Source organism: Perna viridis, chromosome 1, assembly GCF_037379345.1.
Source record: "Perna viridis isolate PV_CMFRI_1.1 ecotype Kerala chromosome 1, ASM3737934v1, whole genome shotgun sequence".
Taxonomy (NCBI): domain Eukaryota; kingdom Metazoa; phylum Mollusca; class Bivalvia; order Mytilida; family Mytilidae; genus Perna; species Perna viridis.
In genome coordinates this window covers 41,443,898-41,469,990 of record NC_142445.1, presented here as the reverse complement: position 1 = coordinate 41,469,990, position 26,093 = coordinate 41,443,898, and the positions used below count along the sequence as shown (strand labels likewise).

Genomic DNA, 26,093 nt, shown 5'->3' with positions numbered 1-26,093 from the left:
AGCTATAATTAAGTCAACTTTTTTAGTGGACCTAATAACCACATTACTATTTGTTACATGTCACTTCACCTATAATAGTAGGATAATTAATTGGATTGAGTTAATAACCAAATTATTATCACAAGTGCCAAAGAACGCCTAGATTCAATGAGTGTGCGGAACTTGTTCTGCAAATTAGTTGAATCCTCAGGCATTCTTGGCACAAGTATTTACATTTTGGTTATTCACAATAACCAATTGATTATCCTATTTATTATATAGATTTTATTCATAATTTATCAATATTTTCAACATGAACTTTAAATTCTGTGATTGGCGGATCGATACAAAAAATGTGATGTTATGGCAGGAGAAAGTCTGAGAGTGAAATTACCGAATTTATTTCACAGTGAAATATCAATATTTTTAACATTGGGAACATTCGATAAAACACTGCTATCTATATAATAAAAGCTTTATAAGTTCTGTTATCCCAAATGCAAAAACTTTACATGACATGGACACAACCAATTAAAACCATCAAAACTCTTCCCTTTCTTGGGAATGTACAAGTTTAAATGTACGAGTTTGAGTTTAGTAGAGAGAATGGCAGAGGTGTAATAGCGATATTACAACATAGTCAGAATCTATATACCAAAGACTGCTGTATAAACAGACAGATCACGTAACAAATGTTGTTACAATAAACCTTAAACATACCTTATCAGTTTTCTGTGAGCTCAACTTCAAAATGTTCTTGCATATATGGAGTAACTGTTTCAAAGATGGTAACACACATGCACCCTAAAAACAAATATAATATGCTACATACTTTTAAATAGAAAGATCAATAAAATGACAATTGAGCCAAAAGATTCAAAATTGATAATGAGACAATCAGTATAAGACAACAAATTAATTTTAAGTAGCATTCCCACTAAGAACTATGCAAAATGTGATACATGGCTAGAAATCCTACATATTTTTATTTTTCATATTTTGTTTAAAATGTTATAGTAAACAGAAATTAACAGGAAGATTTTTATATAAACTGTAGTCTTGGGAGATATATATTATATAAAATGTAATTGTAGAATTCAAAATTAAGACAGATTACTTTGTAAATGACAATGAAATTGGATTTTGGGGGTTTAATTCTGCTACATATTTTAAGTAGCATTCCGGCTAAGAATCATGCAAATTGTGATACATGGTTGGAAAGCCTACATATTTTTATTTTTGATATCCTGTTTAAAATGCTTTAGTAAACAGAAATTAACATTTGGTTTTTCATATAACCTGTGCTCATAGGTAAAAATTGTATAGAATGTACTGTAGAGTTCAAAATTAAGGGAGATAACTCTGTAAATGACACTGAAATACAATAGAATCTACTGGACTTTCAATGTTGATTATCTACTAAGAGCAGGCAGATTTGAATGAATAATTACACATTTCATAGTGTAGACCCATAAAACAACTTAATTACAAAAATAAAAATATGTAGCCTTTTTTGGGGTGTATCACATTTTTTTCAGATTTTGCATCATTCTTACAAAGACAGTTACTTAAAATTTTTTGTTCAATTATACCTTTTTAATGTCATCAACACATTTGATAACATATTGTCTCTTGACTTGTTCTCTGACACTGAAGGAATCACTCAGTATAGCTAGATGTTCTTCTAATGCTAGCTCTATCAGATGGGTAGACAAAGCAGGTAGGTGTGATAAATCCCATAGCAACTCCAGCACCTGCAATATTCATACAGTTATTATTCCTTCATTTATTTGATCATATAATATAAAAAGTAGTGATACAAAATGTTCTGTGTGTAAACAATTTTGATAATTCAGTGTGAAATAAATTCTGTAAATTCACTCTTAGACTTTCTCCTGCCAAAGTGCAACAACACGAATATCAATCCGCCGATCACAAAGTTCGAAATTTATGTTGAAAAAAGCAATAAATAATGGAGAAAACCTGTATAATAAATAGTATAATTAATTAGTTATCATGAATAACCAAAATATGATCATTTGTGCCAAGAACGCTTGAGGATTTAACTGTACGCATTCTTAAGCACTCATCATCGATCATATTTTGTTGTTCACTCTTTCCAATTAATTATAAGATTATTACCATGAAATAAATTTATGATTTGCCTGACCAAATGGCATACGTTGTCTTTTTCCCTATGTATTCAACTAGAAAATGTAAAAAATTCTGCCAGACAGAATGAAATCTAGTACAATGGGTAGTTAGGGATTCTCAAGTTGCATAAAGAAAAGACTCACATATAAATATCAATGTAACAATAACAAAATCTTCTTATTATTCCTAATTCTATGGAACAGGAAACAGGAAGTTCATGTTGCTGAAGCATGGAAGCGTGATGAGTACTTGTGTAGGAAATTAAGAACCTTTTTTTTTTTGAGAAAACACCGAAATTTTTAAATCAACACAGATATACATTTATTTACCCTGGTTGTAGTTTTTGGCTCTCTACCATCCCTACCAATTCTTCCAATAAGACTCAGTAACTTTTCTCTCATCTTGTCGGACTCTTCCTGCCATTTCTATTCAAAATACAATGATTATATAAAACAACTTCAATATAGAGGCACATTTACCTTACAAGTGTTTTTTGCACTGTTTCATACTTTGATAATGGTAAAAAATACATAGAATCAGAAAAGCTGACTGGAATGACCAGCTTATAAGAAATATTACAAAGAAAAAAACTGACTAATTTTGACCAAAATATGAAGTACGAGATTTGTGCATGTTTACTTCAAATGTATAATGCTCTACTAAAGCAGTTATTTGCATGGACAATTTCATGTTGGAACCAATAATTTGGTTTTAAATTTTTATATTCTGAAAAGGTAGTATTTTAACAATGAAACTTCCTTTATAGTATCTGAAGAATCATGATAACTGATTTTTTAACATTTACTATACTTACTTTTTGTATGAGTAGAAATAAATTCTCTAACTGTCCAGAATCAAATTTAACAGCAGCAGCAGCAATGATTGTATGCATATTATCTATAACATTGTTAGTCTGACCAATCTGAAAGACACAAAGACACATTTTCATTCAATTTTTTTATTCAATTCAATAGTTATAAACAACATGAAAATGCAGGTGTTGTGTTGCTAATGCAGCAACTAAAATTGCTGACAGTGTATGTCCCCATCTATATAAATCCACATACCACATTTAAAACAAATCCATCCAATGGCTATGGAGACTTGTGTGACAAAAATTTTCTCTATCGTTCCACATAGTAAAAACTTGCAGAGTCCCACAAAACAAAGTTGATATCACACAGGGACCAAAATTGCTTACTTCTTGTGAAGATGTCAATGAGAGACTTTCACATCACCTCAGCATCTTGTTTGTATTTATTAATAAATGTACCTGCATTTTCCAGATCATATTCAGTTCCTCTGTGGACAATTCAGAACCCAAGAAGTCAACCAGACCTTTAATTTTATCACAGTACTGAGCTTGGTCAATGTTTCCTATAAAATATAATACACAATTATTCTTCAGTAAGGATATTGAGCTGCAAACAGAAATGTTACCAGCATTAATTACCATTAATAATTTTGAAAATAGTTAATGCTGAAGTACACAAAACATGGGTTAGCTCTGGTAAGTTTTAGATTCACTAATAATATGGGCTTAGATAATGTATACAACTACAGTACTTCATTTGTAATTCCTTCTCATCCAACAAAATATACCAGCTACAATGAGCATAATAAACTTGGTGAAATAGTGAAACTCTTCCCACTTGCTGATATTTTACTTTCTTCTAGTTTGAGAACTGTTTTTGATTTCCCTAAAATATTTTTTTAAAAGAAAACTCCATCATTTTGACCATAATATGTTTTATTTGCTCTGAATAATCCTGAACTTTGTGATTATCAACACACTTATAATATGGAGCTTTCAATTTCAACTAGCAATCTGTATTGTGTAATTCGCAATGAAAAGTCGCACAATCTACAAACATTAGAATTGATAATGGTAATGACCTCTGCCTTAACAAAAAATCCAAATTCATTTACATAGAGTGTACTGCTAATATACCTTCCAAAGCTATGGACAGTATTCTGTTGTCCACCAACCACTGTAGGATCTTTGATGACTGCATGGCAGTCTTAGGACTTTTAGCTGATGTAGCATCTTCTATCAACTTAGCAACCTATGAAAGAAACATTTATAAGTTTAGGCATGGCATTTATTCAGTTCAGAGCTCATTTCCCTCTCAATATTTTCAGGTTTAAAATTGATTATTATAAAAGATATAAACTGTTAGAATGTGCATCTTGTTTTGTAGGAAAATATTTGAATGCTACATATAATTAATAAATATAATCCAGATTCAATCATTTAAACTTTAACATTTTCCATAATTCTATTATTTGACTGTCACACTATAAACTATAAAAAAGCAAATTTTACTAACACTTTGATGGTTATTTCTGGTGGTTATCAGGTATAATTAATTGGTTACTGCAATAAAATCTCTGCTTTTTTTCCTACATGTGCCACACCTTATTTACATTTTGCCTGTTTCTTAGATGGAGAAGCACTAAAATAACATGTATTACCTCTTTTAGAGAATTCATTTTTGCATTGAAATGAGGAGATTTTAGCATTTTAAATGCTATTTCTAATCTAAGATCATCTAATGAATCAGTATGCTGTGGCCACATCTGAATACATAGTAACTTCATAGAAGCCAACAATTCTGACACACAACCTATTTTCTAAAAAACAAAAACAAAAATTGTACATTAAAAGCACTATAATGTAGACCAAACAATTTCTATTGTAATAATATAAAAATATCTGGTGTAAAAAAAGATACGTTTTATTCAAATGTGCCCCTACTAAGCTCAAGAATCTAGAAAAGACCCAAATAACCTTGCATGGAGTTTTCATTTGTTTTACAGCTAGTTGAAATAGACCAGTTTCAACTTTAATACAAAGTTAGGTAGGCTAGTGAGTAGTTTAAATACCTATTTAGATAGAAATCTGCTCTACATTATACCAATGAATCGTACTTAACTATCAGTGTGATCTTTTGGACACTGTCTTATAAGTTTGAAAAGCTGTCAATTATGACGGGGATGGCAAATTCAAAGGTTACAGTCAGCATAATTGACAGCTATTCAAAACTAGGTGTGCTGTGGCAATTAAGTAGGACACATTAGTATAATGTAGGGCAGATTTCTACTTAGAGAGCTATTTAAATTACTCACTAGCCTAGCTAGATTTGTATTGAAATTGGAACTGGTCTATTTCAACTAGCTGTAAGATTATGTTAAAGGAGCAATCCAAATTAAGAATTTATTTATGTTTCCAATTATTTGACATCCTTATTCTAGATTTTTGTGATAATACAAAATAATAATAATCCATATAAATCCCACAATGTCCATCATTTAGCAGTTTTGACAATATTTCCCATACAAGCCTCATTTTTGTTAAGATTCGTGTCATTTGGTACTGAAAATGAATACAAACCTTTTGTTTGAAATCTTTTTCATCCAGGTTTTGTACAAATTTGATACATTTTTCCATTGCTGGAGCTAGCACTTCAGTAACCACTTTTGGATTGAGGAATTCAGCACACATACCCAAGGGACTTAACAGAGCAGATATTGACTGAAAATAAAAGATCACATATTGTTTCTTCTTTTATGAAGCACTCCAGGTAAGAATCATGCAAAATGTGATTCATTGCTGAAAAGCCTATGTATTTTTTTTGATATTTTGCTTAAATTGTCATAGTAAACAGAAATTAACATTCATTTTTCGTATAACCTGCAAAATGTAATTCATGGTTGCAAAGCCTACATTTTTAATTTTTAATTTTTGTTTAAAATGTTCAAGTAAACAGGAATTTACGTGTCGCTTTTCATATAACCCTTGTTCTTAGGAGATAAAAATATACAATGTACAATAGAATTCAAAATTAAGAGGAATAACTCTGTAAATGACACTGAAATATAATAGAAACTACTGAATTTTCAATGTGAATCATCTCCGAAGAACAGACAGATTAGAATGAATGATTACACATTTTATAATATAGACATACGAAGCAACTTTTGAATAACAAAAATGAAAAATATGTAGCCTTATTTTTGTGGTGTATGACATATTACAGAATTTGCATGATTCTTACATAGACTTTTACTTAATAGTCTCATTTACAAAATGTATATCAGCAATTCAACCAAATATGCAATTAATGTACTGTTTAAACTTTATCCGTCCTAACCTAGCTAAAATGAAAAAAAAAACCACTTTTTTTCCTTCAACACCATCCAAAACACAACAGAAAAAAAAGAGAATTATTATTCTGCACCAAAGGAACTACATGTATTTCCCTTATTTTCAGTACTTACAGGGGCATCCAGTTCATCATACTCCAACCTTTTCCTTACATGCTCAAAGCCATTTTTGCAAGCAAACTGTAAGAAAAGAAACATCATACCATGTAGATAATTAATTGTAGTAACATTGATTGTGGTTTTATGTAGTATTGCAGATATTTCATTTACTAAAATTTCAGGACAATACTTTTACAAGTATTATTTAGTTTACTTTAATTGAAATGCATAGTTCAGGTAACTTATTTTAGTTTTTCCCTTTTCATTAACTTTATCACAGGGCAATTATCTGTATATTTTGTACAATTCTAATCATACAGATCTGTTTACTTTGTTCTTTGCAAACCTCTTTTTATCTCCACAAAAAATGACCTTGGTATAGTGCAAAGGAAACTGCTTTCCTTATATGAATCACTTTGGTAAAAACCTTTGCCAAAAACAAAAATATTTGAAGTTAAGAACCATGAACTTTTCACCCTAACCTAACACTGAACCTTGGATCCTTGGGCTTTCAAAGACCTAAAACTTAACCCCCCCCAACTTTGCCATTGTTCTCCTGATTAAATACTTACTCTATTAATGAGATGTGTCAACCAACCAAATGGATCCTATAACAGAATTAATCAAAATATATATAAGAATTCACATGTTTATAAACAGACAAAAATATTTTTTTAAATGAACAATATATTATAGATACTCATTACATACAATATAATAAGATAATTAAACTAAATTATGTGAATAATTTAAAGCTGTTTAGTGGACACTTTATTATCTTACAAATACCTGTGGATTAGTATTTCCTTAAAAATATACATTTCAAGAGAGAGGTCATATTAAACACATCTCAGGTTTCATGGTACATGATTGAAGAACAGACAAGATCATGTTTCATGTGATAAACTTACGATCGTTGACCTGTAGCTCGTATTACAAGTGTATAGTACACCATCTTCAATCTTATCTTCCCAATATGTCCTGTCTCTCTTCTGTCTATTTTTGTAATGAAACTCACAGTCTTTGTTTAATGCCTAGAATAAAAGGTACCAATAACAGTATGGTTTTACAATTCAGGGATTGAATTTAAGTACTTCTCTGTCTTAAGAATCGGGCAAAATGTAAATAAGGTGTGGCACATGTAGGAAAAGCCGAGATTTTATTGCATTAACCAATTAATTATACTTGATAACCACCAGAAATAACCATCAAAGTGTTTGTAAAATCTGCCATACTAAGATATTGATAGATCAAATTTAGTTGAAATGCACTACGGAAAAATGGTAGGAAAATTTTCCTGCACTCTTTCCTTATATAAGCAGTTAAAATATATCTACGTCACAGGTGCTACAGGATAAACTTAAATAGTTTTTTGGTTGTTTTCTAGATGTATTGAACATATTTTAGGCAAAAAAACTAAATTGGGAAAAATGATGTGCCACCCATTGCCCAATTCTTACACAGAATGGTACTTAAGAAATATTTTAACTAGCAAATTTTAGCTAGTACCATAGTATTCCACTTGCTAAATGTAAGTTCCTTAAGTTACTTCTGTACTACACTTCTACAACTTGTAGAATCCCACAAGCAAATTCTAGCAAGTGGAAATAATTTTTACCTGAAAAATTGAAATTTAACATGCATTTGGCAAGTACTTCCCCTTAAATTCAATCAATGACAATGTACTATAAGTTCTTGTACAACATCATAAAGTGGACAGGATTTTGACCCAATCCAGTAACATAATAATTGAACAGATGCAGTTTAGGATGATAGATCTAAAGTATAAACAGACTGATCATGACAATTTTCAATTCTATGTGTACCTCTGACAGTGCATCACATTACTAGATACACAAAGATATATATATTCAAGCCTGAAATGTGCTAAAGTTTGCTCATCAAATACATAAATTACCATGCCTTCACAAAAATCTTGGAGAACATAAGTTTGGGTCTGAGACTGAATCTTAAATACATGTTCACTTTGTTTTAAACCCTTTAAAATTGAAGATAAATAAATAACTTACTAAATGAAAAACTTCCATAAGATTTTTTGGCACTGGAAGATGCTGAAGTCTTGTAGCTATTAGATCCACTAGTAATTGTAACATGTTAAATATTCCCTCCTGAATCTCAGCATTCCATCTATGCACTGCAGGAGAGTTCAACAACTGAAAAAATAAAATCAAAAACCTGGTTTTTGCTATTCACCCATAAGAGATAAGATACAATAGTATATATATATATCACAAAGTTTACTCTATGATTTTCCCATCCTACATTGGCTAAGTGTTTTAATATTTGCAATAAATTTTCTAATTTCAATAATTGATACATGTATAAGCATAATATATGTACATGTATTAGAACAAAATAAAAGTAAAGGATTTCAGCAAAAATTAAATTATAAATGTCAATGTATACACAAGTATATTATAAGAGAATTAACATAAAAATATTGAGTGTATTTTCTGACTACAATATATCATACCTTTCTAAATGATTCAGGCATACATCTGTCCAGGAATCTTTTACAATGTTCATCATTATCACATATATCTGAAAAATCATAATACTTTGAACAAAAAAGAAAATACACAAAATGATAAAAGACTGTTGAAAATTGATGGAACTAACAGATCTGGGTGATTTGTTTGATAAAAGGTAGGCAAGCGATACTTATTGATGTTGGCACATAAAATATCATGTTTATAAATGGCAATTAGAATATGCAGAAGTTTGGAAAAAAATACAAAAACATTCTTACAACAGCCAGATTTAAATCAAACACAATTATATGCTTTTTTGGAACATTTTTGAAACTCAATATTAAAACTCACACAATTTGATGAGTCATTTTCTCATACCCTTTCAATTGTCTAAGTTTCTTGAGATTTCTGGATAGATAAATGGGGTTCTTATTTTACCAAGCCTGGTGTATATTTTTCTCAGAACTTTTCTACAGTTACAATGAGTTCAGATACCAACATTTGTAAATTAGAATTTTTTTTTTCAAACATTGAGAGATCACATGAAGACAAGTAAGAAATTCTATGTAAAAGGATTTTTGTTGTGATGATTAAATTTTTCGCTATATTTCTGATAGACGTTGGAATGCAAAAATATAAGCACATGAATTAGTACCCTCCCCCCACAAAATTTATTCTTCCTTCTACAATATTTGTTTTATCCCATAATCATCCATACACAAACTTTTCATCTGCGAAAAAAACACTCACATGTATACAATAAGACTCTTCTTGTATTGGGTACTTTTTTTATTCATAGTGAGGATTAAAAAATCATTCAAGATAGACAGGCTTTGAAGTTCTTGCTACAAGATCAGTCCAGAGCTCAAATAAAGACTGCATCTTTAACTTGTGACTTACTGGCTTCAGCTAGTCGTGCTGCAGCAATTAAACACTTTCCAAGAGATTCCTCTTTTTTGTAGGGTATGGACCATTGTTCAGCAAACACTCTACTTTCTAACTCAAACAAATTAGTAACAGGAAACTCTAATGGATTTCCACTTTCCTCTGCCATTTCTGCACCATTTCCATTTTCTCTATCAAACTTCTAAAAACATACATTAAACCAGTATTAGGCCACATCAAGTTAATTAGTAGATTCTTATCCCCACCTAGCCTATCTCAAATTTGTTTGTAGAATTTATTTGGCAGTTCAAATTTCCAGAATTTTTTCAAGTCCAAATCTGCCGTGACACTACTTTCATGCCATGTCTATTGACTTCTGATCATGTTAAATTTGAAATGGTAACAAATTGTGGTGAATGTAATTTGGATTTCTTCTTTAGATATAAATGTGTACAGTGAATATACAGTCTTAACTCATGAATAATAGCAGTTATACTGTACACATGTTTGACAGCATACAGTATGCTACATGTAGCTTACTTTCTTATGAATTCAATAAAATTTTACAGTTCCTTAAAAAAAAAAATTCTTCCGTCCTAGTCTTGAATGTACACATGGGAATAGAAAAGCCTTATTTGACTTCAGATTAAAAAAAAATTCATTCATTAGAAAGGGTCCTGAGTCACTATCAATGATAAAGTATCAGGAGAATTTACAAGCCCATTTAGTTACTGCCAGAAAGCTTTTACTAGTCCTTTCTTAACTCGGGGCCCGTATGATAGTATTAGTGTCAAAGACTGAACTAACAGACATGATTTATGGAACCAACAAAAAAGGCAGAAATTGCCGAAATCAGAAATAAATGTATGGTAAAAATAAAGAACTGTGATGGGAAATTCTGGATTTGAAAAAGCCAAAAAAAAAAACACGTCTGAACTAAACAAATATTAAAATTGTTATTATGCGTTTAAAAAAGCTTTTAATTACACTTAGACATGGTTATGCATATACAACAAAAAGGTGGAAATGGATGAAATCAGAACTAAACGTGTACAGTAAAAAAAGAAACGTAACAGTAAAATCTGTATTTGAAAAGCAGAATAACACTAAAAAACAGAAGAAAATCATGTCTGTTTAATATAACTTCATAATGTCAATTATCTCCCCTTATAAAAGAAAATTATATAAATCTATTCATATTTGTAAAAAAGAAATCTTTGAAATTGAAAAAAAGAGCAAAACAGAAACTTGATGGTCATGAAAAAATGCTACATCACACTCGGGAAAGCCTATTATGATAGACTGTCCATAAATTTATAAATCCATATGCAATTGCTTAACAGCAAAAATGTTTCTAGGATTATGCATGTAGTTTCCATTGTAAATTTGACCATGCCAAAGAATTTTATTTCATTTTGTTTTAGTGCCAGTTAAATACATTACACTTACAGACTTTCAATTTTTGGATGAACAAATCTGAATGGCTTGTGCTAAAAAAAATTAATTGTAGACTGATGCACCCAGCACATCCAGTCGTACGAAGCTTTACATGTACAAGAATAACTAAAATGAATAGGGGGACACAGGCTTTTAAAACAATGTATATACATGTACATGTATGTTACACCCAGCCAGGAAACATATGTCCCTAAGCACAAAGGCAAAATTAAACAGTCAAATACGTAACATTCAATTTTAAAAAGACCAACCTTTAAGTATGACATAGGAAAACTGTACAATTTTTTTCGTTCCATAATTTTAACAGGTTACAAGGCATTCCTCATTCATTTTACAACCTTTAAATATACTGCATTTTGAAATATAACTATTGCGAAATGCATTATTCTAATCTGTTTAAGTAAACATTGTATCTAAAAGCCATCTCAAATATCATTATTTGCTATTGATAGAGAAGCAAATAATAAAAGTGCATTACAAAACTACTGTACCCATTTTTAAGGTTATGTTTACCTCAGAAGCCTGGTTGACCTCATCATAACTAGGTGGAGGAGCAGGCCCATAAACCGGTTGGGAAGTTCTTGACAGCTCCTTCATTTCTACATCAATATCATCTAAAGTATCATACGATGAGGTAGGGTGGTCGTTAGTCAAATAAGCTACAGCTTCATTCAAGTCATTATTAGCAAGACGAAGAGCTCGTCGACATTCACTTTCACTTGGGAACCCCATCGCCAGCAGGGTGCTAACATGTTCCTCGTCAATTTCCATTATTGCATTGACTTCTGCATCATTAATTGACCAAGACACATTTACATTTTCATACAAAAGCTACACAAAATAGACAAAACAATTAAATTTAAGGAGGTTGTCATTTTGTCAACATGTTTTCCGCCATGTTTAAGTTGATAATAAGGGAAACAACTAGCAAAGAACACCAGAGTTACCTCCCGTTTCCCGGAACACTGATCAGAAAAAATCCACATGACTCACGGATAACACGTATGGGATCACAGGCACTTCGGTCTCAAAAGAAAAACAAACATACAAACAAAAACAAAAAAATCATATACCTTATATGTTATGTTTTACGTGCCTGTGTTAGATTTATATATGAAATTTGATCGAAAAAATATTAATAATAAAAAAATAATAATAAACTTGCAAATATTGACATCTACTTCAAATTTAATATTATTTTGAACGATTATAAATCAAATCAAAGCTTGGTTGTATCTTCTAACTAGTGGGTCCTTAGATGCAGATGATATGAGACATGTACCATTTTCAGAAATAGGTTGTACTTTCATGATTTAAAGGAAAACTTAGGTGATATCAGATTAAATTATGCACTCGTCATAAAATGTGCTTGGAATAAAGTTGTTTTTTTAGTACTAGTGAACCTTTTTCACAATTTTCTTACTGTCGTGTATACGTAACATTTTTTTTATCAGGACAAGATCAATTCTGAATATATTATTTGTCTTGTCATGTACAATGCGTTACGTCTGAAAGAGTTTTTTTAATTAGACTTTATATCAATTCAGAAAACGGTTCGTTTATCCTGGGATTAAATATAACTATTGTTTTTTTAGTTCCTGATTTAAGTCAATACCACCTTTGGTTTAGTGCCGCTGTAACTTCTGTATGGTACATTTCTAACATACATATTAACAAATTTTCTGTTTTATTTCTTACGATACTGAGACGATCAGACATTTATACTTTTAAAGTATTTTCCAAGAACAACATGGATTATAACATAGCTAGGGTGAAGTATACAAGATTGCCATAGTACATACAGATGACGTGTTTGGGAAATGATAAAATAGAATAACAAGGAAAATCATCGAACCAAATGAAAAATGCATGCATATTGTGCATATGTGACATGATATATGTATCATCGTTGAATCATTTTTTTATTCCTGGTGGGATTTGAATGTTAATTCATAATTTGAAGGTTGTAGAATTTTTTTTCTTCTATAGGACTAAACGTTTACCCTTTTAATATTAGTGTGATTTATAAAACATACCGTGACCAGTTGGTGTATATAATAGATTATTTACCGAAATGTTCAGTATAATAAAATTCAAAAGCGCCAAAATACCAAGCTTTCATTTCCTGTATTGCGCTTAATAGAACTTCTCGATGCTGTATTTGGCTTTTTTTAATTTTTGGTTTTGAAGTATATACTTATTGTAAACAATTCAATTTTTGATTTAGATCTTTCTATGTATTTGCTTCTAATGCTGATGATGCGAAGATACCTAATTTGAAACACCGACGTATACAGCACACCAGACTTTGCAATATTAATATGCAAATATTAATGCAAAAATATTTATATTAATATTAATGTGTTGGACACTATCGATATTTACTGAATACGATGAATCAAGTACCAGTCCATATAAAATTCAGACACCGCCTATGGTAAGGCGATTCATGGTGTAGAAAAACCCACGGAACAAACAATGCTGTTTTGGTCTACATATAGTATGTTTTTATGTGACAATAATCTTTTCTGTATTTAGATATGTACTTTTGAGAGAACCACACTTTAAACTCCTACTTAAATCAAACCAAATCTAGAACGATAACTCTTGCAATGTGCTAATTTCATGTAAAGTCTATGTAAATTTTATCTCAATGGTGCAACATCCAAATGAAAAACTAAGACAAGTTATGTGGTATTCAACTGTTTCTGAACAAGAAATAAAAATGAATTGAGTGGGTTTATGACATGCATGAATCACCTCCTGTCTGATTTTTATAAAGACTGCTACTTAACTACTGGGAAGTAGCGCCTTGTTTTAAAGAAACCGAACATGGACGCATATAGACACATGATCAACAAAATTAAGACGTTCACGTTTAAACTGACCTGCAACAGTCAGTTATAATAGCTTTCTTACGAATTTTTAAAAGTAAGTGAGCAACCGCATAAAGTAAATCACGAGTAGTTGACGATTAATGGTAAGAGGAGTGATCGAATACTTCAGAATAGAGGTAACACGAGCAATTCTACGAATGAGTTGAAATTGAATTGAAACTTTCATAACAGCATTTAAGGATGTATGCAATACTCGCGAAACTAAGTATCATAATAAAGACTAAAACAACAATCTATTCAGTTATAACAAATTTCATTGTTACGCTCATGACAAAACAAATAAAGATGACATGATCAAGACAAAACAACAACAACAAAAACAACAAACAAAAACAAAGGGACGCACTCCAAAGAATTTGACAGTACTTTGAGGTAGAACATGTAAATCATATATCCAGAGCAGAAAGTTCAGGATCATGTAAGCATCGACTAAACGTCTTCAGCATCATACACTACTATTACACAGTTCGTCCGATGCTTCAGGATAGGTTTCAAACATTTTTTGGTAGTGTCTATCTTACAATTGTTATTATCAAAACACATTTCTTCCACATTAAACTCCCGAATTTCGTCATGCTCAGCCCATTTCACTTTCCGTGGTACTTTGTTTTGATTTTCGTTTGATGATATTGTCAATCCCATTTCTCTTTTGTCTCCTGAAGGTTTCGTTTCCCGTGATTCCTGGCACTGATTACACAGTCCGTACAAGAACATAGATGTTTTTCTATGATTGCAGTCCAGAACCATTACGAATATAAAAATGTACGTGGTTAACTATCGTTGTGTATACCTATGGCTAAGAGTCAGCTTACTAGTCACTTTACGAGGACGCTCTCCAATTATTCGCTTCTTTTCACTTTTCGCTTTTGCTGTCTCCTAATTAGAACAGTGTCCGAAGGTCTCGCGCTTAATTGTTACACCGTCGAATGGGTCACTATTTGAATAAGTCTATTAGTATACATTCGCTGTTTCAAAGGTTGTCTAATCCTCCCCCATCTTCTGGTCTTTACCTTATCAGGTTTATACTGATTCTAACAATCTACCCAAAGTACCAATGCCTATTTATACAGGATGGTAATTTACGGTAGGGCTAAAATTCACAAGCTAACAGATGTCAATCAGAGTTTAAATTCTATACAACCGAAAACAGATGAAGTTATATGGGTGTAGCTAAATGGATTTATACGGGTAATTACACCAATTTTCAGATACAATCTAACAAAATATGATTTCTTTCTGTGTTGTGCACAGAAAAAGAAAAGGAAATTTAAAATGTATTCACTTTTGTCCACGCCTTTGTTTTCCGCACATTTTTTTTACATGGAAATAACAGTTATTATGATTTTGTGAGGATAGATTACAAGATTCGGAGGTTAATGCTAAATATTTATCAGCATTTCAATAATTATTTGTCCACCCATTTTGGGGTGTTTTGAACGTATTCATTTCGTTCTTTTTTGACGTCAAGTAAAATTTGATATTGAGGGGGTTTGAAAAGATACAGCTGGTTAAATTAAGGTTACTTTGATAAATGCGATGATTAAAACAGGTAAAACACAGACACTTTGTTTCATTTAGTCGATCACTGGGTCAAAACTAACCGAGTGCGATTGCTCTTGTTTCTTTAAGCTAATGCGGTCTGTCTGTCTGAAAGAAAAAAAAATAACCGAGATATATATTATGTATATATAAAATCAAAGGTTTGCAATTATGGTTACTTGTCTAAACCGAACCGTGCTTAGACTATAGAATATGTCCGGTTAAGACAAATGTTCTGTTTACCCAAGTTTAAAATTCATTTAAACTTATCTAAGAGGACTCCAAAAAGTGTCTGGTGTAGACAAGTTTGTAGTTTATTCGTGGTCTGGTGTAGTCAGGTTTGTGGTTTATTCAAGGTCTGGTTTAGACAGGTTTGTGGTTTATTCAGGGCATGGTGTAGTCAGGTTTGTGGGTTATTCAGGGTATGGTGTAGACAGGTTTGTGGTTTATTCATGGTCTGGTGTAGACAGAGACAAAGAACCTAAAATAACAAAAATATTACATACAAAGTAACAAAAGTAAATGAGAACTCGAACTACACTAAAAATGGGAGCATGAACCAGGTGTACCGGTACAATAAGCATCCTCTGCTTTTCTAGAAACATCCGCCGAGTTGCTCATAAAAAGTCAAGTCCGGGGTAGACAAACGAGGAAAGGAAAACTATGACACATTGAACAAATCAGTTTTTATGGTGCAGATGGACACACCGTAACGATCTAAGAGTCATTTACATGGAATTCTTGTGAAGGTATATATATATAATTATTTGTAGTACAAGGATGGCATTACATATGAAAAAAACAACCATCCATGGTTTTGATAAGTCAAGTAATTTTCGTGGTATATGTAATAAACACGCTTTAGTAAACAAAGTAAAAAAAGGTTTTCTGAACTTTGCGTAACCCCTCCTTAATTCAAATTTGTTTTGATGTAGATTTTAAAATTAGCATTTAAATCTATTTATCTACTATCTCATTAATTGCAATTCTTATTCAAAGAACCGCAAAGTACCGAGATGTACCGATAACGCTAAACATTAGACTTCCGAACTCAATTAAAATAGCATTGAATAATATCCGAGTACTTTCAGCTTCGCCTTTCACAAGTGCAAGGATCTGCATGGTTCGTAATGATCTGAATGTGAAATTAACATGTACATGTCAATTTCACTTATGGATTTATAACTTTCCCTTTATAGATACAATGGATATCAGGGCAGACATATACTAGTACTGAAAAAAACAAGAATAGTAGCAAACAGAAGCGTTATTAGATATGCAATGTATATAATTGGATTCAACTTGTACCAGTTGTAATTTGAATTTTAAATAATTGATGCATAATAGAGAATATTAGCCATATTTTTTTTTTTGCACCGCGAGCGCACTCAAAGCCTGTTGATATAAGATGCATTTTTGTCAGTTGTAATTTATTTTGCAAATAGGAAAGAAAAAAATGTAGGGTTAACGGATACAGACCTAGTTAACCAAATGTAACGTGTAACTATTTTCGGGTTGATTTAAACAGAAATTAAGATGTAGGGTAGAACGATCTTGTTACTTTCAAAAGTTATACGACAGTGACATACAACTTTTTCTTTCACGGCAATATTATAAGAGTTGGCGGATCCTTGTAATTGTGGCGGTTTGGGTATTTTTTTAGTGCAAAAACTGACCAATAAAGGCCACAGATGAGTAACTTGGTGTGTGTGTGTGTGTGTGTAGAAATGCAGAGAACGGGGTAATACAATTCTGGATTTATGTGTATTTTTATTTTATATATATACGTTGTTTTTTGTTTTCTTCTCTAATTTTTTTTATTTTGGGTTTTTGTTCTTCATCCCTTCATCCTTGAGATTTTGTTTAAATTTGCGGTATTTGTCGTAGCCATTGATTTTACTAATGCAGTCTGGCCAAAACATATTAAAATACATGTAGTTTGAAATCTACCAGAATATTTTTGTCTAACAAGCACACAAAACACTTTGAAATAATAATGAAAAAAAAATCTGATGTAACCAAATGTGTGGGGTGAAATGAAATATTTTATATTTTATCGGTAGGATGATGGTCTTCCATAAGTATCGCTTCGAGTGTTCGTGTTGAGTTCTTATAATTTTTCTTGGTGCATAGTAATTGGATATAAATGAAATTTAAGTATCGCAATAGTTTTAGATGGAAGACTACCTTATTCCATTACTTATTATGCACCGATTTAGCAAATTTTATTTATGGTACTTCATAAAAACGAGAGTTTATTTTCTAATTATGACCAATATTCAACGCAATGGTACAAAGTCCAATATTCGTACCATGCCCGCCCCACTAGAAAAGGACAAAATTAGTTTTATCTGGAGCAAATTTAATGACTTTATTACAATCATTCATCGATTTTTATTCATTTGCAAATTTCGCTGTCGACCTGAAGTTTAAAAAGAATAAATAAATGTTAAAATAAAAATCATTGAAGGAGGAAACAATGTTACACTGTGATAGAAAAATAGATGGTACGAGTTTTCCCATTAAAAGTGAATTATAACTATTACAAGTATGAGCTTTTCAAAAAAAGCTTGCTCACCGTTCTTATCTATTTTTTTTGTAGTGCAGGATTTGTTTTCAACCTGAATGGATGTTAATGTTGTAGGCCCTGTTGGTGCTTGGTCATTTGATTTACAAAATCGTATATTTAGCCTTTTTTAACTTTTTAACTTTTTAACTGGAGGGAACTTCAAATCCGCAACTCCTGGGATTAGATGAAACTTTTACAATTCTTTATCACATGGTGCCATTGTGACCGTCCATCTTGATTGATTTTCATCTATGATCAGGTCCGGATTTAACTTAGTCTTCGTGCTGATTTAACCACTAGTACAAGTCCCGATTTAACCAAATATCAATTTGACATGTTACCAACTGGTTATCATAAAATGAAAGTTGAACAAACACAATTAGATACCCGACAAGGATTTAGTGCATGATTTTTGTAGTGAATCTAATACTACTCAGAGATCGGTGAGCAATAACATAAGCTAGGCATTGGTGGCAAGGTCATTCCATCATATAACAAATGCCAATTACTGACTATGAAATGAAGCTGTTTTTCATTTCTATGCATGTACCACACACATATACTATATCTCTCTACAATGAAAAAAAAAAAAAAAAAACGGAAACTAAAACGTCGATTAAAACGAACTATAAGATTTGACAGCTAGGGTGAAAACAAATTGTGTAATGATAAATTTAACTTAATAAAACTCTACTTATAGACAGTGGCGTAGTGATTTTCCAGGGAATGTTGTCAGTCTGCAGTCTGGTGTTATTGTTATTTGTATTAATAATTCTATTTAGCTATTTGGCCATGTGTTAGTTATTGGTTTCATAATGAATGGAAGTTGAATATCGGAAAATATCAACTCAAGTTATTTAATTTCAACATCATAACAAACGAACGAGCCTCAGCGAGGGGATATTTTACGACATTCAACTTTCACGAGTTATAAGACCCTTTTCTCTATGAATCCTTTGAAATATTTTGGTTGAAGTTTTCATAAGTTCAAATCACATCATCCATAGTGTGTTGTTGCAACTATCTAGTCGTCCAAGAAGTAGAGAAAAAGGACTAAATCATAGGGAATATATTGCACCTAATATTGAACCATATACATATACGCATGCAGTACAAGGTACACCTGCGTTATAAGATATTTATTTGATCGCATCTTGTTTTGTTCCCGATCGCAATATTCCATATGTTACAGAGTGTATTGCTAGTAGCTAATACCTGGAACGTAGTCCCGGGAACCAGGATATTTATTTGACAACTTGGATCTGATTCTTGCATTTAATTGTGACTTGGTAGAAAACTTTACAAAGTACATATTATACAAGCAGCTGTGGAACGATTCATGTAGCGGGGCATTTAGTGGGTGTACACAATTAACTTGTGTAAAATGAGTTACCCAAGGACATTCTTAACGCTTATTTATGAACTTTTCATTCCGAATCGTCAATTTTCCATTTATATGTGTCAACATCTAGGCCAAGAAGGATTTTATTTTATTTTATTTGACATCACTGCATCTTCTTAAATTTTAGATCACTAATATCTTAGAACTTGGGGAATACCTTTCTACTGAAAATAACAAGGCTCATTTGAAATAACATTTGCTTTCATCTGTGGCAACATCCCTTCGGCTCCTGCGTATGGAGTGTTCATATCACAACTCATACGTTATACCAGAGCTTGCCGAAACTACGCAGACTTTTTGTATCGCGCTAGAACTCTAACAAATAGGCTTCTGGAACAGAGTTATGTTGCTACAAGATTGAAGTCATCACTACAGAAGTTTTATGGCTGTTATCATGAACTCGTGGATCGTTATGGTGTATCCATCAGCACCATGAAAACTGATTTATTCAACGGGTCATAGTTTTCCTTCCCTCGTTTGTCTACTCCGGGCTTGACTTTTAATGAGCAACTCGGCGGGTGTTTCTAGAAAAGCAGAGGACGCTTACCCTACCGGTGCACCTGGTCCATGCTCCCAGTTTTTAGTGGAGTCCGAGTTGCTCATTTACTTTTGTTACTTTGTATGTATGATTTTAGTTACTTTATGTTCTTTGTTGTGTATGTCTGTTTTCCATGTCGGGTCTATGTCCCTGGATTACATTCTTTTGATTACCGCTATAACCTTGGTTCCCTTGATTACTCTTGATATGCGTGTACTACTTATTAACCATTTTAATCATTTTTGCTTGTAAACACTGCCTTATGCTGAGCTTATTGATGCTGTGTCGAATTTCAAGAAGCCTAGATTTTAGTACGAAAGAAATTGCCAATATGGTTTAATCTAATCTATGGACACAAACCGAATATATTTAAACATAAAGGAAGCCAGACGCCATGTAATATTTCACTAAGATTTTTTTTTGCAAGAACAGCCAGTTTCTAAATATAATAAATTTAATTAATTCAATACATGCGATACTAACAAAGAAAACTAAATAAAATGAGATAAAATAAAAATAAAATTGGTATTAAACGAAAGTTTAATATTTTGTTGTTGAAATGGGTGGCAACTTTGCATATCCAGCAGCTGAAACTGGGCGACTGATGATTGCAGGAAGCTGTCTTTTACTTGAAGCTGATATCAGGCATGGTTTACCAATGCCACCTATCGGAGGAAGTTTTGGGTAACCAGTCACTGATGCTGGACGGCTAGTAGATTCGCTGCTGCTTTCAATTGTATCGTCAAACGGCGTACGTGGCGAGCCGGTGCGGACTAATGGCAGTGTTGGAAATGGTGTAGGTGGTGGCGGAAGACTAACGTTTTCTTGTTCGACCGATTTTTCAGATGAGCTGGTTTTTGGAATTGGGGGTAATCGCGCGGGTTTTGGAAAAAATGGTCTTGGATTCAAAACATTCTTTGACTCTATATGGTTTTCACAGTGGATTTGTTGACGTTTCTTGTTATAGTGTGTAGTTATTGCGTTATTTTCGACATTTTCCTGCAATTGCTCATTCTTATAAAAATCAACAGGACCGATGCATGAAACGGCAGCCGGCCTCTTACCCATTTGTTCACGACTGATTCCTCTGAATTTTGCAATTTTGTGTTGTTCAGTTTTGCCATTATCTTTATGGCCAAAAACATTTTTCGGGTCGTATACCCCTTGAAATGTTGTTTTCGTCACAGGAATCAAACTTCCAGGAAATGGCTGGACTAGTGCTGGAAAACTTTTGCCGGCCATTGATTTCCACATGTAGTCTTTGATACGTATTGGTATACGACTGACCCTGGAATAAAAAAATATCCTTCTATTTTCATATGTATTGGCAACCATTATGGGAATTCTGGTAGGTCGTTCAGAAAATCGGTGAAGACTTGAAAATCTGAATCTACCTGGCTCATACTGTATAGCTTTTCTGTCGAGAAATCGGCTAGCCTCTTGTTTGTTCCTTTCACTTAATAGAAATGTATTTGTTTCGATATCTGTTCCGGAGACTATGCCCATCTCAACTGGTGTTGATGCTTTGGCAATGGGCAACAAAGGACGGGTTGTCCATTGTGGATAGCTGCAACCATCTTCTGGATTTATTACAGATTCGATATCATTGCCAGCCTGCTGGTACCGTTCTTCACCTTCGATTTGTTTTGTTATGTTCTTGTGTTGAACTGAAGTCTGGTAGTCTTTTCCTTGTTCGCTATCATAGTAAAAATCTCCATATTTTGCATTCCTCTTTTCAGATGAAAGCTTAGGTTTTGCATCATAATTCTTATGTTCTTCAAATATGATCTCGAACGAAACGTTCCTTTTGTCCGAAAGTGCATCGGTTTGGGTTGCTGGGCTTTCTACAGCATTTACTTTTTCATCGGGAATCGGCTTCCGGTATACTCTGTGGCAAGATGACATTTTTGGTATGGCATTCGGATTCTTTGCAGGTGCAAGAAGTATGTCAAAGCTTTCATATTGTTTCCGGGTTCTTCCGCGCGTTGTTTTGTCAAAATCATTCTCAAGGGTTTCTATGCTGTAATTCAAGGTTTCACTACTGTTGAAGATTTCCGTTTGTTCGATTTGTCCAACTGGATCATAGTTTTGCCTGCTGCAGCTTTCATATCTGAAACAGGGAATGGAGTAAAATCAAATGGAGGGAAAAGTTTCTTATGAATGCAGAGTATCTGTGCATTTCGTCAAATTACAGTTATTAAGCATTTGTTTTTGTTTGAATCTACGGGGTTAAATATCTTAGGTCAGGTTGCTTATCGATTTTTTTTGGGTGGGATTGAGTGGGGTGGGGATGAGGAGTTGGCGCCAGGATAGAGAGTTGAAGGGTTTGTCACTATCGAAAAGGCAGGATCAAAGTTAGATACTTTTTTTAAACACATTTTAATTAGAATGCATTAATGACTGTTGACGGTATTCCAGGATCGAATTCTAATGACTTCAAGCACGTCATTAATTTCCGCCTTTAATCATTTTTTTATAACATGAACATTTGAAGAAAGTATACAGTAGTTCACTGTACTTCCTGGTCGAACTGATGATGAGGCTGGAATATGGGTGTTATTTCCTCGAGGTATGGAACTAGCTTAAATTTAGGCCTCGCTTTTATCTTTTCATGATTCCAAATCTTTGGTGTTTTAATGGCATAAAGAATTAGTCCTGAAATAAATAAGTCGACTACTTGATTTTAAATAAAAAAAATACGGTAGACGCACACATTGGAAATCAATTAATACCGAGATGATCGACAAAAGTAACGAAAGAACCTTTTCTTTCTTTCTTGTTTCCATTTATTATAGTACAAAATCGTCAAAAATAGTATCTTATCTTTTGTATTATTCTATACATATGAACGGCTGAACTAAAACCAACCTTTTTCATTTCTTCTATTCCAATCCAGGCATTGTCGTATTAAAGCATCACATCTTTTATACAGCTCTCTGTAAAAATAAGAAATCTAATGTACTTTGACATTAAGCGAGAATTGATAAATTGTTAATGCTAAAATATCCAGGAGTTGCTACCGGAGAATCAAGTAAAATACGTAACCAGAAAACTAATTGTGTCGCTTAATATAAGAAATTTTAAAATTTCAATAAAAGATAGTTACAGAAACACTTGGCAAATCCGAATTCGAAAATTGTGTGAAAAACAGGATGTTTGAATAAGGTAAGGTAGGTCAGGTCAATTCTGAAAATGTGGTCTCATTTTGTTGAAATAAAGCTGCTTTGATGCAGTCCAGACAGAAATTTTATTCATTGTTTTTCCAATATATCCAGCTGATTTAAAGTTAATTTGGATAAAATATCTGACATCAATAAATCACGTACAGTGAAAATTGCATAATTTCTAGGCGGACTGCTACTTAAGTGTTTTTTTTTTCATAAAAAAAGTACATATTTTTCTAATCCTTGGTGTGTGGAGGTTCAAGTAATTTATCAGAAATTTAGTGATTATTGTCATAACATCCAGTAGCCATAGTAACATACTGAAAAAAAATATTATTGAGTTTTGGTACAAATCAGGGGAGCCTTTCCAAAACTAACAGCCAAATACTATGTTTTATAACATTTTTATTTTAATATCAGGCGCTTTGACATTAGCACAGGATGAAAGCATTCATGGAGAATGTGGGAAAATGGTTAAAATAATAATTCCCTTTTCAATTCATTTTCTCGCAATTTTAGTCCCTAAAGTTCTTGCGAAATGTAGTATTTCGAAAATTAGTCAGATGATGCTGAGGAGAGAACCTAATACCATAGGGGACTGAAACATTCCGAATATCATTCTTCATTTAAATTACACCTGTTTACCATTACATGTGTTACACATGTCTATGTATAAATGCTTAACTACATTTAAACAATATATCCACCAAATTTCAACTTTTGATATTAAGTTTTACAAAATTTGACAGGGTCAACTTGGTGTGCGAAACAGTGCGCCTAAATGTAACTGTATAGTGCACCCTAATTAATACCAAGATTTGGACAGAAAAAAAAAACATCATGTCGGATTTTACAGGTTATTTGTATAAAAATCAAATTAGGACTTATGGGCGGATCCAGCATTTAGAAGGTATAGATGAGTTAAATGAACGTTTTTCTATCCACGCCTCGCCTGTAAATCACACCTCGGGATGTTCAATTTGATATTTTGAACGTAGAAGACTGGATCGGCTAATCATGCTTTTAAATCTTATGGCAAAATATTTTAGCATCAAAATGAGATCATACACATCAAAATGTGTTGTTATATTCAAAAGGATAAACTTAACAAAACTCTTGTTTCGTGAGAAACAGAGCAGGAGAGCTGCTATCACGAATTTTGAATATAAAATACAATATTAAAAACTTACTCTTGGTAGAGCATTTCTTTGCAATTCATCAAATCCCATGGAGTTAATAATCCATCACTGTGCTTCAAGTTATACTTTACAAAAGATATGGCATCCACTTCAGGAAGAGGAATATGAATATTTTGGTCTAGGACCACTTTATTGATTCTACAAAAGCCACTGGTAGGCCTTATAAAGGAACTTTTCCACTCATCCGGGGTTCTGATCATAAATTCTACTTTTTCTGAAATGAAAAGTAAAGATATATCAGTATCTTTCAAAATTTTTAATTTATTCATATAATAAAAAAGGATGTTTTTGTTGCTTAAACTTATTTCCGATTACTTTGGACAAAAATTAAAAAAATCTTGAATGTAGAATACACAAACCTTCCGGATTTTTCTTATTCCAATCTAGACACTCCAGGATTGATTCTTCATAGCTGATAAAGTTGCTCTTGTAATGGCTGAAATACAGTTGGCACCAGTTTAGTTACAAGTCAAAATTATCATTTCGTTCTGTGGATTCTGGAACATTTTTGTGTCAGTTGCCAGATTACTTTTACATTTTAATTATGATTACAGTAATTTGTAGTCCGAATTCCATTTGGTTCGATTTTCATCCTTACTATATAGCTGACGTACCAGGAATAGATTGGAGGTAAATGGTTAATTTCAGGGGCTGGGATTTAGATATTTAAAATTCAATGCTGGTTAATTCACAGTTATAGAAATACTCCAAAAAGTGGTTTATGACCAAAAGACCTTACCTTTCAAAACGTTCTTGCTCTCTCCTCCGGCACAATTTATGATTTCGCTTTAAAATGAGATTCAACATTGTCGCAGATGACTCTTGTCTTCTTGCGACTTCGACAGACATAGTATCTATAGCAGAACTGTGACGTTACGTTATGTTGCAGTACAAGAAACGTCACCGACGTCATAGCTAGAATCCCCTTTTTCACAGACCAACCTCGGCTGAGTATTTGACTTGTATTTGTAATGCTGTGAGTCTTGACATTGTGAATAAAAGAGTCACAGGAGTCGTTCGCATTGACTACTTGTTAAAAAAGTTACTGTCAGGTGTAATGTCAGATGTCTGATTTCCGAAGGATCACTATAAACCAACTTTGCGAGCTCTATGTTGATGACCACAGTTGATGTTACTACTATTGGTATAAAGTTTCTCCATCTTTTTCAGGATTTATGGTTCCAAATATTCACGCAAGGAAAGATAAACAGTACAATCTACACTTGTGCAATGACGGTTCTTTGGTATTTTGAGGCCTCAGTGACGATATGTATGTCAACGACGTCAAATTGCGCACGTGAACGTTGACGTAATTAAAATTGACGTCGTGTCTCGCGGAAACTCTGGCATTGTAAAATTATCATGTTATAACCTTATAACGTAAGTTATTGTCTTGCAGGTTACAAGGTTGCGACAAAAGAAGAATATCGAACCATCAACGGCCCCGCATTTCGAAGCTTTACCGAGACAGATTCATTTCATTATGAGTCTTACTAAGAAAATTTGCTGTAAATAAAATAAGAACTCGTTTTTCGTATTAAATGGTTCAAC

General features: G+C 32.6%; 2 protein-coding genes across 6 annotated transcripts in view; both read right to left on the bottom strand.

The window, feature by feature from the left end:
• The window catches only part of LOC148628803 (ubiquitin carboxyl-terminal hydrolase 24-like), a 49,957-nt gene extending 37,821 nt beyond the window's left edge, over window positions 1-12,136 (bottom strand). For 4 of the 5 annotated variants that reach the window (XM_088594700.1, XM_088594707.1, XM_088594716.1 and 1 more), the window contains exons 1-15: window positions 11,748-12,136; window positions 9,792-9,978; window positions 8,894-8,961; window positions 8,430-8,573; window positions 7,311-7,433; window positions 6,972-7,007; window positions 6,415-6,480; window positions 5,528-5,668; window positions 4,609-4,767; window positions 4,085-4,199; window positions 3,407-3,510; window positions 2,948-3,055; window positions 2,463-2,558; window positions 1,572-1,733; window positions 700-783 (exon numbers count right to left, since the gene is read on the bottom strand). In XM_088594700.1, coding sequence (XP_088450826.1) covers window positions 700-783; window positions 1,572-1,733; window positions 2,463-2,558; window positions 2,948-3,055; window positions 3,407-3,510; window positions 4,085-4,199; window positions 4,609-4,767; window positions 5,528-5,668; window positions 6,415-6,480; window positions 6,972-7,007; window positions 7,311-7,433; window positions 8,430-8,573; window positions 8,894-8,961; window positions 9,792-9,978; window positions 11,748-12,005 — 1,851 coding nt within the window. In that variant the 5' untranslated portion in view covers window positions 12,006-12,136. Of the gene's footprint in view, window positions 1-699; window positions 784-1,571; window positions 1,734-2,462; window positions 2,559-2,947; window positions 3,056-3,406; window positions 3,511-4,084; window positions 4,200-4,608; window positions 4,768-5,527; window positions 5,669-6,414; window positions 6,481-6,971; window positions 7,008-7,310; window positions 7,434-8,429; window positions 8,574-8,893; window positions 8,962-9,791; window positions 9,979-11,485; window positions 11,581-11,747 lie in introns of those variants that run through there. The other variant, XM_088594736.1, reaches the window with a different exon arrangement.
• Window positions 12,137-22,153: 10,017 nt separating this feature from the next.
• Window positions 22,154-25,791, bottom strand: LOC148628802 (uncharacterized). The gene is made up of 5 exons (XM_088564742.1): window positions 25,282-25,791; window positions 24,902-24,978; window positions 24,534-24,756; window positions 23,048-23,115; window positions 22,154-22,289 (listed from the first exon to the last, which is right to left on the bottom strand). The coding sequence occupies exons 1-5, from the start codon at window positions 25,389-25,391 to the stop codon at window positions 22,207-22,209; spliced, it is 561 nt and encodes a 186-aa protein (XP_088420868.1). The 5' UTR covers window positions 25,392-25,791; the 3' UTR covers window positions 22,154-22,206.
• Window positions 25,792-26,093: the final 302 nt, after the last annotated feature.